The 23846-nt window shown below is 49.3% G+C and overlaps 1 protein-coding gene, 1 long non-coding RNA gene and 1 other non-coding gene across 4 annotated transcripts; 1 reads left to right on the top strand and 2 right to left on the bottom strand.

The window, feature by feature from the left end:
* Positions 1–5239: 5239 nt before the first annotated feature.
* Positions 5240–13446, bottom strand: LOC126507274 (uncharacterized). Of its 2 annotated transcripts, XR_007593467.1 has the most exons (4): positions 12843–13446; positions 11546–11693; positions 9664–9778; positions 5240–6670 (listed from the first exon to the last, which is right to left on the bottom strand). It is a non-coding gene; the product is annotated as an uncharacterized lncRNA (long non-coding RNA). The 2 variants fall into 2 exon arrangements; XR_007593468.1 differs by lacking the exon at positions 9664–9778.
* Positions 11939–12214, bottom strand: LOC126507294 (small Cajal body-specific RNA 13). The gene has a single exon (XR_007593477.1). It is a non-coding gene; the product is annotated as a small Cajal body-specific RNA 13 (non-coding RNA).
* Positions 13447–13576: 130 nt separating the features above from the next.
* Positions 13577–21284, top strand: Glrx5 (glutaredoxin 5). Its single transcript, XM_050151549.1, has 2 exons — positions 13577–13918; positions 20690–21284. The coding sequence occupies exons 1-2, from the start codon at positions 13633–13635 to the stop codon at positions 20863–20865; spliced, it is 462 nt and encodes a 153-aa protein (XP_050007506.1). The 5' UTR covers positions 13577–13632; the 3' UTR covers positions 20866–21284.
* The last annotated feature ends 2562 nt before the right edge of the window (positions 21285–23846 follow it).

Consider the following 23846-nt stretch of genomic DNA (forward strand, 5'->3'; position numbering starts at 1 on the left):
TAAGCACATTATATATATTTACATTTTGTTCTGATTCACCCCCCACCCCAGCTCCTGGCTCCACCCTCTTGGTCTCCACTTCTGTATACCTGGTCTTTCTTTATATCACTAGTTCTCACAGAGACTTTTTATTAATTATGAAAGCTTGGTTTTAGCTTAGGTTTGTTCCCAACTAGCTCTTAAAACTTAAATTAATCCATTTATATTAATTTACGTTATGTCATGTGACTCATTACCTCTCCTCCATTACCATATGTCCAACTTCCTCAGCTGATGAATTTCCTGTACCTCTGATTTTTTTTCCCAGAATTCCTCCTCTCCCTGGAAGTCTTACCTATCCTCTCTTGCCTAGCTATTGGCCATTCAGCTCTTTATTAAACCAACCAGAAGGTGCCTTAGGCAATGAGGAAGGACAGCAATACATCTTCACACAATGTACAAAAAGATTATCCCAACACTTCTGAGTTTTCCAGTCTGTGACATAAAGAAAGTGGAAAAGAACTTCAGCTTATTTCTACAACTTAAAAAATTGTGAGAGGAGCTAGAGAGATGGTTCATCTGTTAAGAGCACTGGCTATTATTCTAGAGGACCCGAGTTCAATTCCCAGTACCCACAGAGCAACTCACAACTGCCTGTAACTCCAGTTCCAGGGTCTCTGACACTCTCATACAGATATACATGCATGAAAAGCAATGCACAGAAAGTAAAAATAAATTATTTTTTAAAAACAATTAAAAAGTATGAGAATCTTGGGGCTAGAGAGATGGCTCACTGGTTAAAAGAACTGGCTGCAGCTCAACAGTGATGGCGCACGCCTTTAATGCCAACACTCAGGAGGCAGAGGCAGTCAGGTCTCTGAGTTCTAGGCCAGCCTGGTCTACAGAGCAAGTTCCAGGATAGCCAAAGCTACACAAAGAGCACTGGCTGCTCTTCCAGAGTACCTGGGTTCTACTCCTAGCACCCAGATGGTAGCTCATAACCACAGCTAACTCCAGGTCCAGGCGATCTGATGTTCTTTTTTGGCCTTCCCGGGCACCAGGAATGCATGTGGCGTTCAGATATATATACATAGGGAACACCTGTACATAAAGTCAAATTTTAAAAAGTGAAGATCTTGATCTTGTTCTCAACATATGGGACACATTTCAGATATCCAGATTATGATTTATACCAGTAGCAAGATTACAGTTATGAAGTAGCAATGAAAATAAATTTATGGGTGGGGGTCTCCACAACATGAGGAACTGTATTAAAGGGTAGCAGCATTAGGAAGGTTGAGAACCACTGTGTTAGACAAAGCACAACTCACTATGACTAGACTTTGCTACTGCTAAGTTCCAAGTTAAAAAAAAAAAAACGCTAGCATATGGTTGATAAACTTGATTCTGAAAACCGAAAGCCTGCTGGAAGAGTCTTCCTGTGCGTCTCCTGGAGAGCAGCCAGAGCTGCGCTCTCTGCTTACATGGGCTTCCGTTAAATGTGTTAATGTGTGTTTTACTTCGAGAAAATTGTGAATTTACAAGTAGTTACAAGAAGTTTCATAGAGGCTCCCCTCTCCTTCTCATTCTGCGGCTGCCAGCATCTTGCAGAACAATGATAGGTGTCGCAGGGAGGACACCGACTCAGAAACCAAAAGACAAAACATTCTGTCTCAGCAAGCTGCCAGCCTGTCCGATCTGCAACTTTTAAACGCTGGAAGCATCAACCCATTCTTATTTGTGTGACGTGTTTGTTTATTTGTCATAAGATATCCATACCTCAGCTCCTCTGGGTACAGCGGTTGAAGCCTGCAACCTCAGCACTCTGGAGGATCAAGCAGGAGGGTCTGGAGCTCAAGGCCAGCCTGAGCTACCTAAAGAAACCAACCCTTGTCTCAGACACTTACAGAATGTAACCTTTTAGGGTTGGCTCGTTCCACTCTGGTTTAAGTGGAGAGCTAACATGTTTCTCTTGCTGAGTCCTGGTCCATGGTATGCTGCTGGTTTAATCATCTCCTTATGGAAGAACTCTGGTTACTCCTGGCTCAGCGCTCTCTTGTGAAGCTGCCCTACACGCTCTGCACAGGCGCCTTCACCTCTTCAGTTGCCCGATCCCCCGAGGTAACTCCACCCACTCTGTTCTTCCTAATTATTCCTCCAGTGTGCAGACTCGGGGTGTGTGCGTGGTGGTGGTTGGGGGGGAGTATGTGTGCCAGTAACTGCTCTGGACCAAGGTCTGAGTTGTGAAAATCCAATAAAAGCAAATTACATGTTCCTGCAGAGAGTGTGGGGGTAGCAACACCGGGGCACGCGGGGCACTGAAAAAGCAGCAAATGCCAGGCCGTGCTGCATCATGGCTTCCTGGAGGAACCTAGAGACAGAAGAAGCAGGAGAAGCCCCGAGTGTCTGCGGGAAGGCCCTCTGGAGATTGAGGGCTGTGGAGTAATCTTGGACGGTGGAGACTGACTACTAAAGATATTTTGCATTTATTAAGGGCTTACCACGAGGCAAGCAACACTCTGACCCTTTGCCTGTATCGTTGCTCTTCTTGGAAGCCTTGATCACCATCTCGCTTTACAAGTGAGGGAGAAATGACCCCTTGCCCATCATCACCCAGCTATCATGTGCCTCATCAGATAAACAATAGCAGGTCCCCCCCCTCCCCGTGTGTGTGTGTGTGTGTGTGTGTGTGTGTGTGTGTAAACTGGAGGTCAATGTCGGGATGTCGTTCCTCCTCAGTCATTTCTTCCTCTTGTTTTATTTCACTGTAACAGGATCTATTCACTAGACTCTGGAACTTACCGTTTCTGCTAGAGTAACTGGTTAGCATGGCCCAGCATCTGCCGGTCTCTGCTCCCTGGCATGGGGCTTCATGCACACGGTGATGATGGGCATTTTTGACACAGTTGCTGGGCATCTGAACTCAGGCTTTTAAGCTTGTGCAGCAAGCGCTTTACCCACTGAGCCATTGCCCCAGCCCCTGCAGTCCATACTCTTAATCACTTTAATTCTCTAAATAAAATAATTTAATTAATTGCAAGTGTTCTGTCTGCATGCATGCCTGTATCACTTGTAAGCCTGGTGCTCACAAAGGTCAGAAGAGGATATTGAACCCCTGGGAACTATGAGGGTTGTAAGCTGCCATGTGGATGCTGGGAACCAAACCCGGGTCTTCTGCCAGAGCAGGTGTTAACTGCAGAGGCATCTCTCCAGCCCTAATGTTTTGTTTGTTTTTAGTTAGTGTCTCTGGGCATACTGTGTGTTTAGGGCAGGGGCAGTGTAGGAGTAACCAGAGGGACATTATGGGGTCAGCTGTAACCTCCTTCCACCTTTATGTGTGGTTTAGGGACTGAACTCAGGTCGCCAGGCTTGTGTGGCAAGGCAAGCACCTTTGCCGATTGTGCCATCTAACCAACCTCCTAGTCATTCAAATTCTGGTGGTAGCCAGAGCAGAGAACCATTTTCTGGATCATGAATAAATTCCAATCGGTTTCTAGGGGTATATTCCACACAGCGCCTAAAATGTTCAAGTTTGTTCTTGGTCAAGGTTATCGATACGATAAAACCCACTGTAAAGAAACAGGACTAGCTTTGGTAACACAGAAATCATTAGATGGATCTGCTGCCCGAGAGCACCAGCCAGGCTCACCACTCATCTGCGCATGTGCAAGCACAGATCCTCCGGTCCTGTTGGATTATCTGCCTGTGCCTCAAGAAAACAAGAGCTTTGGGGCTGATATCGCGGGGCACGCAAGGCCTTGGAACCCGCTGCACGTAATGAATGTGGTTTTGTTTTCTCGGAACTGCTGCATACCGGGAAAAGTCACGTCCCTGCTCTGCTTTCTCCTTAGTGGCTAAACACGCAAAACTTTCACAGCGCTGAAGGTCGCCCACCCTCCTCCGAGCCTCGTCATTCACATCTAAACAGCACCGTACTGCCAACCTGGCCTGTCGGCTTGTCCTTTTTTCTTTTGAAATCCACGTGCAGCCTTCATAATAGCAATGTTTCCAGCCCCGGGGTGATTGGCAGAGTTAAAAAAAAGCCTCCCAGAATCAAAGCCTTCTGCCTAGGTTCCTCTCTGGGCCTGACACCCCCAGCAAGCTGAGCAGGGCCTGATGTCTTATCTTCCAGGCCCCAAACAGCCATGAAGGGAGACACCAGTTCTTGCTGTCTTCCCGGTGACAGTTGTCAGGGGGATCATGCAGAGTATGATAGCAGAAACATGCCATGAATTATAAGATCTGCCCGAGTGTGACCTGCAATAATAAACAGAATGCCGGCTCAGAACCTTGACACAGAAACCATCTCAGGAAGAGGCTCCCAGCGAGCAAGTGTTTCTAGGAGTTGGGAAAAGGAGGAGGGTTTTGGTGTCTGCTCCCGGGAAACACAGTTTTCAAAGTCGTTGGAGTGTTCTGTTTACTGACTGTGATAATATTAGAAGCCGTGTGATAGGCCGGGTGCCCAGGAAGCCGAGGGAGGCCCAGGAGCCCAGCCCTGGCTGACTCCCAGAGGCGTGGCCTTGGCATCCAAGCCACGATAGCAGAGCTCAGGCGGGCATTTGTGCCGCTTCCATGCGTCCAGAGACAAACAGGTACTCCGCCATTGGTGAGGCCTGCATTTGGGACCTGGGTCAGATAGGTCCATGTGAGGACTGAAAGGGGCTTGCGGGATGTTGTTCTCCCGGCACAATGCACAAGAGCCCTTGCCATCTTCATTAGAGTAGCTGTGACTGCTTGTGAGAGTCCCTCAAAGGCGTGTGTGTAGGGGTGGGTGGCTAGCGATGTTCCCCGCTAGGAGGAGGCCGGACCCGGAAGAATTCCAGTCACTCTTCGCTATACCTCCCTGCCAGCTGTGTGCCATTCTTGGGAGTCGAGAGTAAATGCAGTGTGGAAGGAAGGTTAGTTGGAGGGGTGGGGAGACTCCACGTAGGCAGATACGGGGAAGTTGTCGTCCATGCTGGGGTGATACTTTACAATGCTGTGGTTGCTTGGGGTCAGTCCTATAATGAACCCCTCAGCCGTGCTTGTTAAGTAAGCCCAGGAACTCATTGGTTCCCCAGAGCATCCTTTGGGGGAATCGTGATTTGGCCCTCACTGGTGCCCTCTGGGGTGAATAGACATTTGGGCACATCTCCCCCGGAAGCACTCACTCAACAATGACCAAAATACATTATGTGTAAAACTGTCAAAGAATTAAAACAATTTAAAGGGGGAAACTTTTTTTTATGGCAGTTTGTCTGTCATAAAAACAGAATCTGGTTGTGTCTGTCTGCGTTTGTGGTATACTCACGTGTTCACAAGCACACGCATGTGGAGGCCAAAGGTCAACACTGCATGTCTTCCTCAATCACTTTCCATCTTACTTTTTGCGGCAGGGTCTCAATCATTGAGTCTGGAGCTCATGAATTGGCTTGTCTGCTGAGCAGCAAGCTCTAGGGACCCTTCTGTCTGTGCGTCCCCAGCGCCAGAATCAGATTCACATCGCTGTGTCCAGCATTTTACGTGGATGCTGAGCATTGAACTCAGGTCCTCATGCTGATGTGGCTAAGCTATAAATTTTCCCACCGAGCCATCTCTCCCACCTCCTCTTGATCACAACCCTTGAGGTTAAGGGGCCCTTCTTAAATAGTGGAGACCAAGTTTCACTGTAATAGCCTAATTCCAGGAAACCTGAGAATCTTGTTGCTGCTGATTGGCACCTGACCCAGACAGATAACCTGCTTTCCAAGTGATTGCTGCAAGCCCTCACAACTGCAAATGCCCAAGACCGTTGATTCTAAATTTCCTCTTTGATGGTAGAGTGGGTACACAGAGAAAAACAGCAAGTACCATTCAATACACTTCCCGATTTGGTGAAAAGCCACTGTCAGCAAGCAGAATCAAGCCCTGTAGAAAGCAGTGGAGAGGGCTGGAGAGATGCCTCAGAGGTTAAGAACACCTCTGTTCTTCCAGAGGTCCTGAGTTCATTTCCCATGATGGCTCATAACCATCTGTGATGAGGTTTGGTGCCCTCTTCTGGCATAGAGGAGTACATGCAGGAGGAACATTGTATACATAATAAATAAATCTTTGCTTACTTCACAAGCTCTCCAGATAGCCTAGAACCCAGACTCACACACAGGGGCCACTCACAACTAGAAAACCGGTGGTGAATTTCCCCCAACTCTTTCCAAAGCTCCAGAAAAGGCGACTGGCACCTGTGGACAGGAATCAACTCCCCCCAACACTTCCCTCACTGCCCAAAGCAGGAAGCCTGGGCCCTGACCTGGCCTCTCTATGGCTTGGACATTTTCCATCACTGTCCTCTCCTTCCTCCTTTTCACTCTTCCTCGTGGAGGTCCCTCTGCAACCACACAGATCCAAGGCTCTTCTCTCTGGCCTTTCTCCAGGCCCACACCTACCTGTTACTGGTTCTACAGTAAGAGTAGTCTTTATTGTAGAGGCAATCATGGACACAATCTCGTCTAAGTCGTAGCCTGATGGTGTAGACATTCCTCAGGTGCCGGAGAACCGAAGTCCTAAAGTAATCCATGGTCTCTCTTGTGATGGCTTGTCCTCCTCCCATGCTCCCCCAATCAGCAAGGGGCCCGTATGGCTAAGCAGAACCTCCTACAGCCGGCCAATCAATCACCCAGCAGTGGCCTTCCATGCTCCAGGGTTTTATCTTCTCCCATGGGCACCGCCACACCACCTGAGACCAGAATGAACCTTACTACAGTCACCTGACTTGACTGCTCTGTGGGTTCAGTTGCCTCCAGTCAAAGCTCAGAGTTCCTACTGTGCGCTCACCTAACTGGGCAGCCAGAGGCTTCCTGGGATCATTCCTTCTGTGTAAAGCTCCTCTCTCTCTCTCTCTCTCTCTCTCTCTCTCTCTCTCTCTCTCTCTCTCATGCTTGAGTCTTTTTAAAAACAATTTAAAGCAAATTTAATTAAAGACAACATTTCTAGGCAATATAAAGCNGGAGTGAATGCCTACACACACACACACACACACACACACACACACACACACGGCAACCAGTACATTTTACATCTCTTAAGAAAAGTGCATGCCTTCCACCAGAGTACTCTGAGGTCTATACCCCCACCCTGGTTGTTTCCCCTTTCTGGAATTTTCCTCCCTCTCACATGGAGGCCCTTTTGAGTTGCAGCCTCAGTGCCACCCTCTGGGCTTTCTCTGGCCCTTAAGAACCACTCCTGCCAGTTCTTAGTGACATTCTTGCATGTCTCATTACAAGGCCGTGCGGTGTTTGGGGCTTGAGAGTGTGGGTTTCCTAATACCCTATCTAGCGTAGGCTCTAGGGGAGAAGCGCAGGTCTGGGCCATTCCACTGATTCCCAGACTCCTCTGGTGATGCTCCAGCTTCTGAAAGGGTGACGGACTATGCCCCCTGCTGGCCTCGGAGGGTAAGACAGACTCACTAAAATGCCCAGCTACTCGCCCCCCCCCCCCAAGCTTAAAACAAAGAGATTCTGAAGTCTTTCCCTGCTCCAGGCAACAATTTCTTCAGGAGAACCTTATAAGAGCCATGAGTAATACTGCACACCTTTAATACCAGTACTGAGGCAGGAGGATCACAATGAGTTATAGGTCAGTTCCAAGGCAGGGTGTGACGGAGCACTGGATGGCAGCAGGGTCTTACTGGCTTCCCTAGATGGCCTAGCACACACATGAATTATCACAGGGCTGCGGCTATGATAATGTGAAGACAGATGCATGGGTGGATGGGAGTGTCAGGGTGGAACTAACTCAAAAAACAAAGGCTTTGTGGAAAAGGTTATAGAAGACCAGGTCTCAGTTCATCTAGAAAAGACCCCCACAAATGTTAACTTCACCTCAAGACAACAAAATTACCCAATTTTGCCAGTGAGGCCTATGCAAAAAAGCTTCCTATTTTACATAAAAAACAGATTAATAATTTTTCACTAAAACCCTCTGGGATTTTGGTATCTTTTTTTTTTAATGTACATTGTGGTTTTGCCTGCATTTATGTTTGTGTGAGGATGCCAGATCCCCTAGAACTGGAGTTAGAGAGTTGTGAACTGCCATGTGGGTGCTGAGAAATGAACCCAGGTTATTTGGAAGAGCAGTCAGTGGTCTTAACTGCTGAGCCATCTCTCTAACCCAGAATTTGGTATTTTACTGGGCCATACTTCAAAAACAATTTAAAACCCCTTTCCCAATTTTCTTCTGAAAAGAAGAATGAAAAGTTATCTTTCCCCATTTCTAACAGTGACCATCCTGGCCCGAACCCTGGGGTGACTTCTCTCTCTTGGCTAGGGGGATCTTGTGTGCAGTGGACTCTCATGTTAGTAATGTTTTGAAGGCATGAAATTATCAAGCCTCAAAGGTTTGGGAAGTGCAGGATGAGATTCTGACTCAGCAGGAGCCCAAGGCGCCTTAGTATTCTTGGCGGCCAGCCATGATTATCAGAGGAGCTGTGGGCCTCGTGACACTGACTGGCTCCTTGCTTATTATGTTGAGGTCTAGGTAGCCCCTCACAAGCCCCTGGGAGGTAGCATGCATGACAGAAACTACCTTCTGTCAAAAACCGAACCAAACAGCTCTGCACAGTAAACAGGCAGCAGAGGAAAAGAAGACAATTGGGGGGGGGGAGTAGGTTCATTCCTACCACATGGAGGACCTGGTGATTCAACTCTGGTCACCAAGCTTTGTTGAAGGCCTTTTACCCATTGATCCATCTTGCCAGCCCACTATTTAATTCTTAACTTTACAGGAAACCTTTCCTGTGCTTTCTTTTAGACTTGGTGTATAGTAAATTTCTCAATAAAACAAAGTCCAGCAGTGCAACTTTAAAGACATACTGGCTGGGTGTAGTTTACACCTGTAACTCCTGCACTTATGAGGCTGGACAGGAAGACTGTGAGCTCAAGGTCAGTGTGAAACCCTGTCTCAAAAAATAAAGTCCATAAAGTAAAGGACTAGCCGAGGCGTTCCGTCCTTGGTATAAGAAGCAGCATGAGACAAAGGGGACAGGGGCATCCTTTTAGAGGTGAAAAGCCATGGTTTGGATTTTTCATTAGTGTGATGGCATATACCTATAACCATCCTGGCACTTGAAGGCAGAAACAGGAAAGTTACTGCAAATTCAAACCCAACCCAGGCTACAGAGACTGCCTAAAAAACTGAAACCAAACCTATTTCATTAGTCTGGATCAAAATGATAATTGCAAAGTTATAAACTGTAAATAGAGCAACCCTAAATATGTATGCATGTATCTATACGCTATGCATACATACATGCAGTATGCATGAGTTCCCAGGTCCGCAGAGATCACTTAGTATTCTGCAGGGCTTTCTGGGACTGCTATAATTCAGCAGGAATATAAAAGTAACAAAATCTTATTGCCTGCACCCCCCTTTCCAAAGGGCCAGCTTCAGCTTGAATCCTTTGGCCTCAGTCCTGAGTGCTGGGATGACAGGCACACACTGCCACGCCTTGCATCCTAGGCCGAGTAAGGTTCCAACAGACTTGTGTACACAAAAATCACAATATATACATACATGGCAACTATTTGGGAGCAGAGGAACACAGCAGATCCCCTTACAACTGTACAACACGCAAAGCTTGAAATATACACAACCTATAGTGGTCATCACAGCAACAGCCTCCAAAGTGTGGGAAAACTAAAGTGTGCTTAGGACTAGAACCCAGGACCATACCCGCACACTCCAGATCCCAGGACAGCACTCGGGTTCTTCATAATGCACAGCTCCATGGCCTATCCGAGACAGACCCGACACCACTGTAGCACACCATCTGTCTCTATGCTGTAACCTGGGTGCAGACAAGGCAAGGAAAACCTGTGTGCTATGATGTAGGGAATAGGCCAACTCCAAGGTCAGACAAGTATTTATTAAAGCAGCTGCTGGGGGGCATGGTAAATACACATAACCCCGGCACTTCTAAGGCAGGAGGATCTCAGATTTCAGGCCAGACTAGGTTCTGATGGCTAGGCTGTCTCAAGACCTGTAACAAAAACTAAGCCAAACTAAAGACCACCTACCTTGCTGGAGATAAAGAAAGTCAAACCCAAAGGGCGTTTCTAGCTTTACTTTGGGGATGAAGAAAAATGTCCTGGGAGTGCTGGCTCTGCCTGGGTTTCTACACACTGTTTTAGCCTTTGTCAGGACATCAGGTTAATGGAAGATTTGGGGAGACAGTGTGTCTCACAGGGATAGGTCAGGTTTCAGCTCAATTTGTGGGGTTCTGGGTTCCAAGAGCGATCTTTAGTGCAGAAATGCTTGGTGGCTTCACCCCTGTAACCCAAGCAGCCACTTTTCTCTTAGGGCAACAAGGTCAGACACACCTCCCCCAACCCCTTCTAAGTTTTTGTTTAATGTGTTTGAGTGTTTTGCCTGCATGTATGTCTGTGTACCACATCCTCACAGTACCAAGACACCAGAAGAGGGTGCTGGATTCCCTGGAGCACAGTTACAGTTGTGGGGCACAATGTGGGTTCTGTTCTAATCGCAGGGACATCTCTCCAGCCCAGCTTCCCCTCCTGTAAGAGATGGCTACTGTGAAGGACACAAGGTGGTGGCACTAGGTGTGAAAGAAAGGACACAGTGCCCGCAGCCCACTCAGCTCTGGAATCTCCAAGTGGCTGATTTGGGGCTGAGATACAGGGAGACCGATCAGTTTTCACTGGCTTCATGGTGCTTTGGGAAGGTGGGTGGAAAGGAGGATTTTACCAAATATAGCAAAGCCTTATCCGTATGCAGGGAGGAGACTGTCAGGATGTCTGAGTCGACGTGTTCCCAGGGTGTACTTTGGGGTCTAATTATGTTTTTTTTTTTTTTTTTTTTATCCAAATCCTAGGACTCTTCAAAGTAAACATCCATCCCCCTTCCCCACTAAGGGTCCAGACCCAAGCAGTGCACTTTTGCCGAGTAGTGGTGGTGCACATCTTTAATCCTAGCACTCGGGAGGCCGAGGCAGGTGGATCTCTATGAGTTTAAGGGCCAGCCTGGTCTACAGAGCAAGTTCCAGGACAGGCTCCAAAATTACACAGAGAAACCCTGTCTTGAAAAAACAAAATAAAACAAAAAAAAAGAAGAAGTGTATTTTTTCCACTTTCAATTTACCTAAAACAACAGCAAACCAAAGGGTTAACTCTCTCTCTGTTTTTAAAGACAGTCTTATTCTGTAGCCTTGGCTGGACTGGAACTCACTGTGTAGACTGAGCTGGCCTTGATTCTGAGATTTCTGTGCCTTTGCCTCTCAAGCGGTGGGATTAAGAGAACGCGCCACTACACCCAGCTGAGCTGCATTTCTGAAAATGGGCTCAGCACTCGGCCCACTTGCTTACTTTGTCACGTGACAGCTGTATTAGCTATCTGACAGCTTAAACCATTTCCTAAGGCTACTGTATACTAGGTCTGTGTGAGGGTTCCATCTTTCCTGTCAACCTGACTGCATTTACAATCACCAGGAAAACACACTTCTGGGGCTGTCTACGACAGAGTAGGTAACACACAGGGCTTCCCACGAGCAAATCTGCCAGTCTTTATTTATTTTATCTTTTAAAGTACAACTACTTACGGCAATGCAAGCATGAGTAAAAGCTTGCCAATTCTGGAGGCAATTTAACAGACTCTCTGCTGCTGAGGGCACAGACTGACTTTCAGAGCAGCTGTGCCTTCCAGCATTTCTTGTCTATGTCCTTGTGTGCTGCCTGGGATCACAGCGTCTGCAAAATAAAGAGATTTTAATTTTGGGTTTGCCATTAGAAAAAGAGCAAGTATCCACAACAATGACTGATAAGGAAGACATAGGCACTGTACCCATCTGTCTTCATAGTTTATATGGCTCATGTTTCCTGCTGAGCCATGATTTAGTGGACTTCATGGCTCACTTGTGTGGACTTCCTGTTTTTACATTTTACTCCCCAGACGCAACCAGGTCACCTCCAGCAACATTCTTAGTGGCTGGAGGTTTTGTAGCAGTACTTAAGTGTCTAACAGAAACCACTTAGTCTGTCAAAGTATATCCCGTCTGCAAAGCTTCTCTTACTGTTGTTGGATCGACAATGGCACCGCACAGCCATTGTCACCGTGGCAACAGTACTCAGGACCTATCAGAGGAGAATTGCACATGAAACCGCTGGTTCTCAAGCAGGCATGCCTCGGGGTCCTCCGGAGTATGCTTTTTCTGCAAGTCTGGTGTGCTCTAGAGTACCACCAACCCAGGGCAGGTCCAAGACTACAGATCAGGGAGCATGCCACCGAGTGCTGCTGGCCAGGATCCGGACCCATGTGCTACCAACTAAGAGCACCATGTCCTGAGCTCTCCTAGGGAACAAGTACATGTCAAGCAATATATACGGAGGAGAGCAGAGAAAGCAATGGGCCTTCCCAGGCTTCTGCGGTAACATTAGCGGAAGTGCGGCTACGTTTGTGAGAGAACTCCATCCAGTGGCCGGCATCACCTGCTCGGGAAATCACCGGCAGAACATTATTTTGTGGGCGTGTGCTGGGGATGGAACTCACGATGCCGCTTACACTAGGAAAGCGATCTACTACTGAGGTATATCCTCACACTTCCTGGTCTGTTTTGAAGATCTTGCTATATGGCCCGGGCTGGTTTGGAACCCTTGAGTTCAACAGATCCTCCTATCTCAGCCTCCAGGGCGGCGGCGGCGGCACTTTGCAGGCAAAGGCCACAGGAGCAACACACCAATTTTCTAGTTCGGGCCAATAAACCTTCCAAACCCTGGTAGAAGGGGGTATGCGGACAGAAGGGTCGCGCAGGCCCCGAAGCTGCCGGTCGCCCCTCCCCCACCCCAGCACTTCACATTCTAAAAACACGGGGAGGTGGCTCAGCAGGTAACGGCACTTACCCGGCAAGCCCGAGTTCTCGTCCCTGGACCCCTCGTAAAAGGCAGAAGTAGGGACCTGACTCGCACACGCTGTGGCAGGTGCATGCACGTACATCATACGTACACACAGTAATTATATTTTCATGCTAAAAATAAAATCATTCTAGATAAGGATTCCAACGCGAAGCAGGGCACGGCTTGGCCGTCCACGTGCACGGCGGGTCCGGACATGAAGCCGAGTTCGAGACCGGAGTCTCGAGCAGGGCCGGACACGCCAGGTTCGAGGCTCACCTCTGCTGGTGAGAAGCGGAGGCCCGCCACTGCTCTGCTCCTTGCCATTGCAGGACTATAGGCCGCGCGTTACCTTAACAATCGGCCGCCGCCAACGGAACCGGAACCTGCGTCTGGAAGTAACTCCTTCCCGGCGTGCCGCGGGCGTCAGAAGCCACGCCCAGCGCCGGTCCGGCCGTCCTGGGATATCCCGGCAGGCCTCAACCGCCCTCGTGAGGAAAGTCGACTTCCTGCGCTCGTTGCCCTTCAGGCCGCCTGTGTGACCCTGATGGACGTCCAATTTGTCCAATCAACACGCAAAGCGGCCGTCCTCGCTCACTAGCTAGCCTGTAGGACGCGGCTTCCAGGGAGGGACCACCGTCACGATGTAGGCGATATGATTGGTGGAATCGAGCCAGCATTGTCCAATCACGAGGCTCATCCCGGAGCCTGTCCAATGAGCGCCTTCGGGGGGCCGGTCGGGCCCCTGGATCACCGTCAGCCCCGGGTTGGCCGCAGAGGCGGTGGGTAGCGAGCGGGCATGAGCGCGTCCGTGAGCTGGGCGGCGACGGCTCTGCTGCGCTGGGGACGCGGCACGGTCGGCGGCGGCCGCCTGCCAGGGGTCGGCGTGCGGGCGGCGAGCTCGGGCGGCCAGGCGGAGCAGCTGGACGCGCTGGTGAAGAAGGACAAGGTGGTGGTGTTCCTCAATGGGACGCCCGAGCAGCCCCAGTGCGGCTTCAGCAACGCCGTGGTGCAGATCCTGCGACTGCACGGCGTCCGCGACTACGCGGCCTACAACGTGCTGGACGACCCGGAGCTGCGGCAAGGTCAGGCCCGTGGGATCCGGCAGCGTGGGTTGAGCAGATCTCTAGTGGAGCGGGGCTTCGCCTCGCCCTCGCCTCGGGGCGAGCTGTCTCGGGCTGCGTCGGAGGAGGGTGATCAGTAGCATGACCCTCCCAGCGGGTCAGCTGGGCAGTAGCTTGCCGAGCGGGGCTCGCAGCGAGTACCCGCGACTTGGCGCACTGGGGATACTTTGAGGGTCTTGGAAACCAGCGGCCTACTTGATAGGTGAGGCACTGGTACTGTGGGGAGTGGGGGGGGGGAGGGTTCAGGCTTGCCCGTGTGTGCCTGAGGTCAAAGGCTGGCCTCTCATATTTAAGGCCCCGAGTGTCCGGGACTGTCTTCTTGCTGCACAGAGGGTTGCGCCATAGTCCAGCTGGACTCACGTTGGGATCCGATGGGGGGGGGGGGCACGAACTTTGGTTTTTAGATACCGTAGCATTGTGTGAGGACTGGGGCTTGGGAAAGGCTCAGCGGGAAGAGGAAGCCACAGTGACTTCAGACCCCAACCTGATTAACAACCGCCTTTGTACAGAACAGCCAGACCTGTGACTTTTCACTCACTGACCCTGAGGCCAAGAAACTGGGTCCTCATGCGTACTGGAATCGGGGAGGCCTGCGCCTTAGTTCCAGGGCCGGAGTAAGAACTCCCCCAAACCCCACCTCCGCCCCATCTTCCTGACCTAGTGCTCTGTTTGGTCACTGCTGAAATGAGACATTTCTGTGTTAGCACGGAATGTTCAAGGTTTGAAATTCCTGCCTATAGTCATTCTTCATGTGTCCATCCTGCTTGACGGGGCAATCTGGGCTGTGGAGAGCAGATTTGGCTTGGAATCTTCTGTGGTCGTCAGCTTTTCCTTCTCGGGAAAGTGAAGATTATGGCACCAAAACTGGCAGAGTCCACAGGGAAACGAGAAAAAATAAGAATTATAGCTCGGTGTCAGTAATTCAGCGCCTGTAACCCCAGCACTCTGGAGCCTGAGGCAGGAGGATCACCAGTTCAAGGCTAGAACTGCATTGCATCATGGGAACTTCCCCATCCCTTTATACACTGTACTCATCCTATCTGGCACAGAAGACACTCACTAGTGGCAGTTACTTTGTTTTCAAACTTGATGGTTTCCAAAGTACTTTTCTCTATGTTGTCTAAAGTAGCTGGCCCTACATTTGCTCTCCGTGATGGTCTCCGTGATGGTATTGATGGACCGCACTCTAGGATAAAGCCGAAGGAGGAAGACAAGTTAACGCTACCAGGAATAATGGCAAGCCACGCATTCTGCTCAGAACCCCGTGTTTTCCTTAGCTGACACTAGCTGTTTGTGAAGCCTTGGTTATCTGGCCCAGGGCAAGCTGTAGTTTTGAGTCAGAGGTGGCTCCCTGCTGGGGAAGATAAGCTCCCACTGTGCAGTCTGAACTGGGACCTACCCACAGTTGCCCTGCAAGTATGACTCCTAGCAGACAGTTGCATTGTGGGTATCTTGCTTAATATGAAGTCCGGGGTCTTTGGTTTAGAATTTATGTTCCTCTCTGTAGTATAACTGCAGGCAAGCTGTAACAGAATACAGCTAATAGGAGCACTAAAAGCAAGGTTTGCTATCCTCCATCTCACATGTCTGGCCTCTGATCTGTCTCCTTAGGTGATCAAACGAGAGAAGAATTTAACCCTTCCTGTTTCTTATTATTCTTATCGAGACAGGCGAGCCAAGCTGGCCTAGAACTCATTGTATAGATGAGGCTGCCCCAGAACACGGATTGATCCTGCTGCCGTTCAAGTGCTGGAATTTCGGGTGTGAGCTGCCATGCCCAGCCACAACTCTTACGTTTCTTAACTGTTGATTTTATTGGCTTGTTAATTTGGTTAATAAGTATGTCATCAAAATAATTAAACGTGTTAAACATGTGGCTAAGAGAAGGGCTGTCTTTGGACTGTGAGAGCAATGTGAGTGTGCTCCCCCAGTGGGGCCTTTCTTAGCCAGGTTAGGCCTTTCAAGCTGTTGTCTACACCCCGAGTTTGCCAAGGGGCAGGGAGGCAGGAGGCTCATCCTTGCTTTGCCAGGCAAGGAGGGGCCCACCTACCTGTCCTACTGCAGCATGGGGCCTACGCAGCATCAGCCCTTCCTTTTTCCTTGTGCCAGAATTTTACAAAGGACCCTGGTCCTCGCTTTTATTACCTGGGGTACACAGGCCACAGCCACAGGGTTTTTGAGGAACCCAGGGCACAATGCGGCGTGGTTCTTGTTGCTGCTGGCCTGGCGGGATTCTGCCTGTCTACACAGCATTTCACCCTTAGGCAATAGCCTGTGGCGCTGGAAATGCCATCTGAGCCGAGGCTTTCTGTACTGTTGCTACAGTCCCACGCAGACTCCTCTAAGTAGTTGGCAGTCCTGTGTCCATCCCCATGTGTTCTTTTTTTTTTTTTAATATTTTTATGGTTTATTTAACTTTATTTTATGTGCATTGGTGTGAAGGTTTCAAATCCTCTGCAACTGGATCTTCAGACAGTTGTGAGCTGCCATGTGGGTGCTGGGAATTGAACCCGGGTCCTCTGGAAGAACAGTTGGTGCTCTTAACCACTGAGCCATATCTCCAGCCCCCCCCCCCATGTGTTCTTTACTGCCTGCCAGAGTAGGAAGTGAATATCGATGAAAGCGTAACTCTTACCCTGTTTTTGTTTGTCCTTATAACTTGTAAACTTTTTGACGCATAAGCCTATGTGACATCGCCATACGTGTGTACATTACATAACACCGTCAGAGTAGCTGGCCTAGCTGTCACTTTGGACATGCGATGTCTTGGTGCTGGGACATTTGGAGTCCTCTCTGCTGGCTGTTGTCTCCCATAGTTTTCTCACTGTCTGTCCTCACCCTTCTCCCAGGCCTCTTCCCCGCAGCCTGTAAATATGTGTGAAGCGGTGTCTGAGCATTCAAGGCAGTAGTCGGGCACTCACTGCTCTGGCGAACATTGGAGGAAGCCATGTGCTGTGGGTGTCTGGCACCAGCACTTTGGAATTGTAACAGTGTATTGGAGGTGAGCAGAGCTGTTTCCCTCCTCCCAGAGAGGTAGTCTGGAGTGGAGACAGACTTCCTCTGTGAAGGGCCAGGAGGTTGGTGGGCTCCTGGGCCCGCATTTTGTTTGTTGCTCTGTTGTTGGAGGCTGAAAGTAGACTTGGATGCTGTATACTCAGTGAGCAAGTTGAATTCAATAAAACTATATTTGCAAATCCAGGAAGAGGTTTAGCCTACCACCGGCCTGCCACCCCTGGTCCAGAGGAGCCATGTAGAACAGGTTACATGTGTAACGTGTTCATGACAACATGACTTGTGGTGGGGACGAACCCACGAATGCAATCCTGGCCTGTTAGCAGACTGGATGAGCGGATGGGAGTTCAGTGCTGGAGGGTAAAACTATACTGTGCTTAAAATAAACCAGGTCCTGGTGCACTTGACATGGCTAAATATCAGAAACACGTTTGGTCAATACTGTCTCTACATTGATGTCAGAGGTCCCATGTACTCTACATGCGTGTGCAGTGATCAAGAGACTGTGGGGAGGGTCCATGGGTTCAGAGACTGGCTTTAGACTTCAGAAACCTAGATGTTGCCCTGGATCCTCCACCACATGCTAACTCTGTGACTTTGGGTGAGTTACTTAGCCTCCCTGAAGCCAAACAAGGATACTTTTATCATACATCTGTAGTAATCAAATAGGATTATTTATGGAAGATACTAAATGCTACTTTCTTGTTACTGTGTGGACTACCCAGCTTGTATCATTCCTGTGTTCTTTGCCCCATGCTTTCTGTTTACCGTGCTGCCCAGAAAAGCACTTCTGTGACAAACAGAGCGGAACATCCTTGTGGTTCTGCTTATGGATGTGGTACACACACACACATCCATAATCCATAGCCTCAGTGCTCGGAAGCAAGTCATTTCACCATACATGCTGTTTGGTCTTCTCAGGCAATCTGCAAGGCAGTGGAGCTCCGCTCTGCAGCTGAGGAAGTGGACTGGGGGGGGGGGGCTGTCTGTACCTAGAGGCCAGCGAGCCACTCTGCCCACCCATGTGCCTGAGCCTTGTCCACTCTGCTCCCAGCATTTGCTCTCCTCTCCTGGGGCTCTGCTGTTTCCATGAAGGAAATGTAACCCTAGGACGTGACTGACACACCTAGCCCGAGATCCCAGAGCCTGGTCTGTGGCCACACCTGGAGTTCTGCTGTGAACCACAGTGCCATTGCTGAAGTACTTCAGTGTGGAAAGCACCATTGAAAATGCACAGGGCAGGGGGGTTTTACATATCTTTTCTCAACTGTATTTTTTCTGGATTGATAAGCTGTAATGTTGGGGGGCCACATGTGTGTGGGTTCAGTCCCGAAGGGTGTGGACACCAGAAGTCTATGTCTGGTGTCTGGGGCAGGGTCTCTTACTGAACCTGGAGCCAGCCTGGCTGGCCAACACAACCAGGTGGCCCTCTTAGCTAGCTCTACCCCTAGAGCTGGGAGATTACAGATGTGCTGTGATGCCCAGCTCTTTTACGTGGGTGCTGGGGGCTCAAACTCACGTCCTCATAATGCAGGGTGGCACCTTGGGAACCGAGCCATCTCCCCAGCCTGGGAGTGTTGATTGCTTGTCTGTGTGGTCTTTGGTTTGCTGGAGTGGTGGTAAGTGGCCTGAGTCCATAGCTTCCCAGCCCCATGCTAGTGTCTCTGTTTAGGGTGACTTCAGCACTTGGTATGAGTTTGATCACTGTTGTAGACAACATGATTCGCACTACAACCTGATTGTGGTCTGGTTTTCTAGTTTTCAGGAGCTCCTGCTTGACTGTCACTAAATATTGCAGTTTTTGGAAACTGAGTGGGAAGTAAAAAAGCCTTTATGGTTCATTTTAGTGTTTAAGGTATAAGCAGTGGTCTTTGTTACTAGAAGTTTCCCGCTTTACTCTGTAAGAAGAATCCTATATCTCCTGAACTATTGAAGCTCATGAAAGCCGGGGCTTGTAGCTCACACCTGCAGATAGAGCGCTCTGGAGGCTAAGGCAGGAGTAACTGCAAGTTTGAGGCTCGCTTGGGCCACATATGGAGTTCCAGGCCAGATTGGGCTAAAAGAAAACAAAAAACCTCCCAGCAAGCAACATCAGCAAAAAGAAATCCCAGTGACCTGTCAGTCAGTGTGTGGCACCCTGAGTTCTGCCAAGATGCCGTCATTTGTCCTTGAGGCAAAGTTCTTGAAATGTCAGCCATGAGGCAAGACAGTGGCAGAGTAGAACTGTGGCAGTGTCTGGTCTGAGCCACTTGTGATGGGCGCTCTGGTGGAGGACCCCATAACACAGCCCTCAGCGCGGATCTTCTCACCTGGGACCAGCCCAGAGCTGGGTGAAGGGAGGTGCTATACAGTTGCTACCACGTGGCCGGCCGGCCTCCCACTTCTTCCACCATGATGTCCCTGCCCTCGTGGACTGTATGGGCGGGCACTGTAAGCCAAGCAAGCCCCACCTCCTTTGGAAATAAATAAAGAACAGCTATGGGCCACCACGCCCGTCGTCTGGAGAAGCAAGATAAAAGCTATGACTCGGGCTCCCTCCAGCTCTGCTATTTCAGCAAACTCAGTACTTTTCAGAGAACGACAGTACGTTTTAAAAGGAAAATCGTATTGTCTCCTGAGACCGTTGGGTTGTAACTCAAATTGTAACTCAAATTTTTTTTTTCAAGACAGGGTTTCTCTGTTTAACACCCTTGGCTATCCATCCTGGAACTCATTCTGTAGACCAGACTGGCCTTGAACTCACAGAGATCTGCCTGTCTCTGCCTCCCAAGTGCTGGGATTAAAGGTGTGTGCCACCACCACCTGGTTCAAATTTGTAATTTTGTTTGGAAAGCCACTGTTGAATGATGAGGTAGTAAGAACAAGTTTGTCTGCATAAAAACCCCACTGTGTGACTGGTTTTTAGATGTGTGTGCTATTACATTTTTTTGGGAGCACCTGCACTTACTTTGTGTGTTTGTATGGTCGTTTTGGCCATTTAAAAACAGTGGCAATAGTATTTATGTCTTTGTTAATTTGTTGCTGACTTGAACTTAGGGCTCTCACTCATGCAAACCAAATGCTCTGCTGCTGAGCTATATTCCCAGCCCTTCAAAAACCTTCTGTTAATTTGTTTTATGTGCATGTGTGTGCAAGTGCACACACACATACACAGCGACATCTAATACTAGTCACAATCACCATGGCTGTATACCTGTGTCTGTCACCAGGTTCTGTAGAGCCTGTCCAAGGAGCTGAGAACATGGGGCTTAGGAGTTGCAGCCTCAGGCCCAGCGTTTTCTGTGCCTCTTGGTAATCTTCAAAAATAACATCCACTTAGCATCTTTAGTGTAGGTCAGCAGTAGGGTCACCCAGGCAGCCAGTACCTTCATCTGGATCCACATTTCACAGCACATTTGGACATGAAGCTGTGACATTTCTGAAAGCATGACCTGTGTGGATGATTACAGCTTTGCCTTGGCTCTGCAGTTCCATTCCCTTGCTGATGCGTCAGTGTTTTACCAAGGGCCTTCCCTGAATCTCACAGAAACCTCAGGGGCTGAAGGTTGAGGGAGCACGTGACCTGTCACGTGATGTGCTGTCCCTTTGAAACTCACTGCTGTCCAGGATTGGGGTGGGGCCCAGGGAGAGTCTGGATTACTGTTAGAAGTGGGGCTGTGGCGCCTGCGGTGGAAGAGTCACTCCGTGATTGTTTAGTGACGTATCTCCATCTCTCCACAGGTATTAAAGACTATTCCAACTGGCCCACCATCCCGCAAGTGTACCTCAATGGCGAGTTTGTGGGGGGCTGTGACATCCTTCTGCAGATGCACCAGAATGGAGACCTGGTGGAGGAACTGAAAAAGCTGGGGATCCGCTCTGCCCTGATAGATGAGAAGAATGAAGACTCAAAGTGAGGACTCCGGGTCCTCGCTGAGCAGAGCGAACTCCCCACCACATTCGCTGCCAGAAAAGCCTTACCGCGTAGGTCCTGTTGCTGTGGCTGCTTGCACTGGGCCTCCTGGCTGGCAGGCAGGCAGGCGGTTTTATTGGTCTTTGGCTCAGAATACCGTGTGGTGAACTTCCTTATAACCACTGCTCTGTAAACCAGCATTGTAATCCAGTGTTGCTGGAACCCAAATTGGTTCTTTTATTGTATTTTATTTTCTGCCTGGTTCAGGAGTCATTCCTGACTGCTCTATGTGGGTTGGGTTGTAAAGATGGCAACCCGCCCCCTGGTGTTTTTGTAACTTCTTCTGTAAGGGAAATGATGAACAGAGAAGAAAATGTGATGGCTGGAGTGTTGTTGTTTTTTAAATAAATTGCCAGCACAGACCGTGTGTGTGTGATAATTAGCCCAGCAGCCACCGATTCTTTGCGTTTTCTTCCTTTTTTTTTTTCTTTTCTCTCTACTGCCCTCTGCTTTTCACTTCTTCCCCCTCTGTCTTTCTTTTTCTACAGCGCAGGCTGGCATTGAACTTATTACATAGCCAATGGGTAAACTGAGCTTGAGGTCCTCTTGCCTCCACCTTCCAGGTGCTGGGATGTCAGCCACTGTAGTGCTGAGATTGGAATCCAGGGCGATGTACATGTTAGACAAACCCCTTACAACAGAGGTACAGCCCCTTGATCTTACCTGTGTTCTCTTACTGTAACTCATTGACAGTGACTCTCAGGTTCACCATTAGGCTACTAGGGAGTGCAGGACAGTGTGTGTGGGGCCCTGACCCAGGTGTGGTACTGTGCTGAAGGGAGTGGGGGACGTGAGAGGGGACCTCCCTTGCCGACTCTTGGAGCCCGTATATGCCAATAGCTAATGGGAAACAGGCATCGGCCTCTGAAGCCTTTTCTTTCCCATGAAACTGTGTTCATCTTCAGTATAGTGTCTGGGAGGGACTTCTCCAGGGCTGATCCATCCAGAGGCTGGTGGGGAGGACCCGACTCCCCACCCCACCTGTGGGAAGGAAGCACTTCTCTCCCCGTGTGTCTGGCTCTGCGGGAAACCATGTTCAGTCCCCAGGAGCCAGACAGCACTGCCTAGAAGTCACAGAGGCAAGAGGAAGGCTGCTTTTTCCCATGAAAAGGGCAGAGAATGAATATTGGCCTCCCAAAACCTGTTCTAGGGCTTTGTGTATTTAGTCATCTTTAGCTCCACTCTCTTCCTGAGATAAGGTCGAAGGGTGGATGGGCCTTCCTGCAGGCAGGGTCTGCTGGGCTCCCAGGGTTTAGGATTCTCCAAAAGGGGAGGGAAAGCTGCAGACCAAGGCTGTCCCTCCCCCATCTCACTAGGGAACTGTGAGCCAGATCAGAAGATGACAGCCCTCTGCAGTGACTAACCTCAAGGCTTTAGGAAGAGGAAAAGACTTGTTAATCTGTAAAGGTTTTAATTGCGTTAATTGCATGCTTACCTCTTTTGAGCATGCAGCTGAATCTGCATGGATTCCTCACAGGGCTAGAACCTCTTGGAAGCCTTGTCCTGCAGGTAAAGAAGGAGCCCGGAAGGGAGGCTGTGCTTAGGATCCTGCCTGTGCTGGCAGCCATGTCCTCGGGCTGGGAGGAATACCATCAACAGATGATTTTCTGGCCTGAGCATGAATGCCGGGTTGTGGGTCACACACAGCAGTCTGCTGAGCTTGTCCCTTGTGGATTGAGTTGCTCTTCCATTTTTGCTTCTTTTGGCCTTTCCCTGGGTTCTGCCTGTATTCCTTGAGGCTCCTTTGGAAAAAAAGTGAAATGATAAAAACCATATTAGCAAAACAGCACGGCATCCTCTAGGATATTGGCTGCACTGGAAGAGGCCGCCAGGGGAATGATCCGCTCAAAGCCTGTGAATCGGTGAGATCCTATCAGTCACCCAAAACATGCCCACTCGAATCCCTGTAAGAAGTGTAATGTTCTTTCCAGAAGTTAATTAAGAATGCTTTCTCTATGATTTGCACGTCTCTACCAAGTAGAAAATTAAAGATGTTATCTCGTGAGTCTGTAACTTCGTGGTCTGCATAATTAGAGTTCACTGTGAGGATTAAGCGGGGACACACAAGTTCCTTGTACAGACTGCATCCCACCTGCCCTCTAGGAGCATTACATAGCTTCACAGATGTCTGGTGTATTTCATTGTGACTGTATCGGATTTTTGTATGTTATTAGTCTCTTTAGAAATAGGTGGAGTTGTACTGAGTGAACCAGGAGGACCTGGTCACCGTGGCCAAGGACTTGAGGTGGAGGGTCCCTCTGTGGAGTCAGCAGCGGGTAGGCCTGGGGTAGACAGACTGTGAGCGAATGTGATGCCCAGGGAAAGGCCCCAAGGCTCCTTGTGGTGTATGGACATGTGGCTACACCGGAGTCTTCATGGTCTCTTGGAAGTGTGCTGAATTCTCACTTCCTGCCTGCAGCCCTCCCTTCCACTTCTTCCCCCGTCCACCCGCTAGCCTTTCCCTCTGTCACCGTCCCCCTCCCCCACTCCTGGCAACATGACCAAATAAGATCTGTGCTTTCACAAACCATTCCTTTGAGTTTTAAACGAGCTAATTTTTATTTCCATGAAACAATGCAAGTATATAATTAACCAGCCGGCCACGGTTTGATCCCCTGCCTCTGACCTTTCTGCCCAGAGGCTGTCAGTTTTTGTTGCTAAAGTTGTTTTTTTCTGCCTCTGTAACTCTCAACACTCTTGTGGCATCTTTAGATATTACCTAATTTTATTTTTAATTTTAGGGTCTTTCTTTCACTGCCAGTCTATCCCATTTCTAACTCCCACTCAGTTAAGCAACAGTGTTTGCGTTATTACAGCTTTAAAAAAATGTTATTAGGGGCTGGAGAGATGGCTCAGTGGTTAAGAGCACTGCCTGCTCTTCCAGAGGTCCTGAGTTCAATTCCCGGCAACCACATGGTGGCTCAC

This window comes from Alexandromys fortis, unplaced genomic scaffold, assembly GCF_014885135.2.
Source record: "Alexandromys fortis isolate MF-2015 unplaced genomic scaffold, M_Fortis_MF-2015_v1.1 scaffold_63, whole genome shotgun sequence".
Taxonomy (NCBI): domain Eukaryota; kingdom Metazoa; phylum Chordata; class Mammalia; order Rodentia; family Cricetidae; genus Alexandromys; species Alexandromys fortis.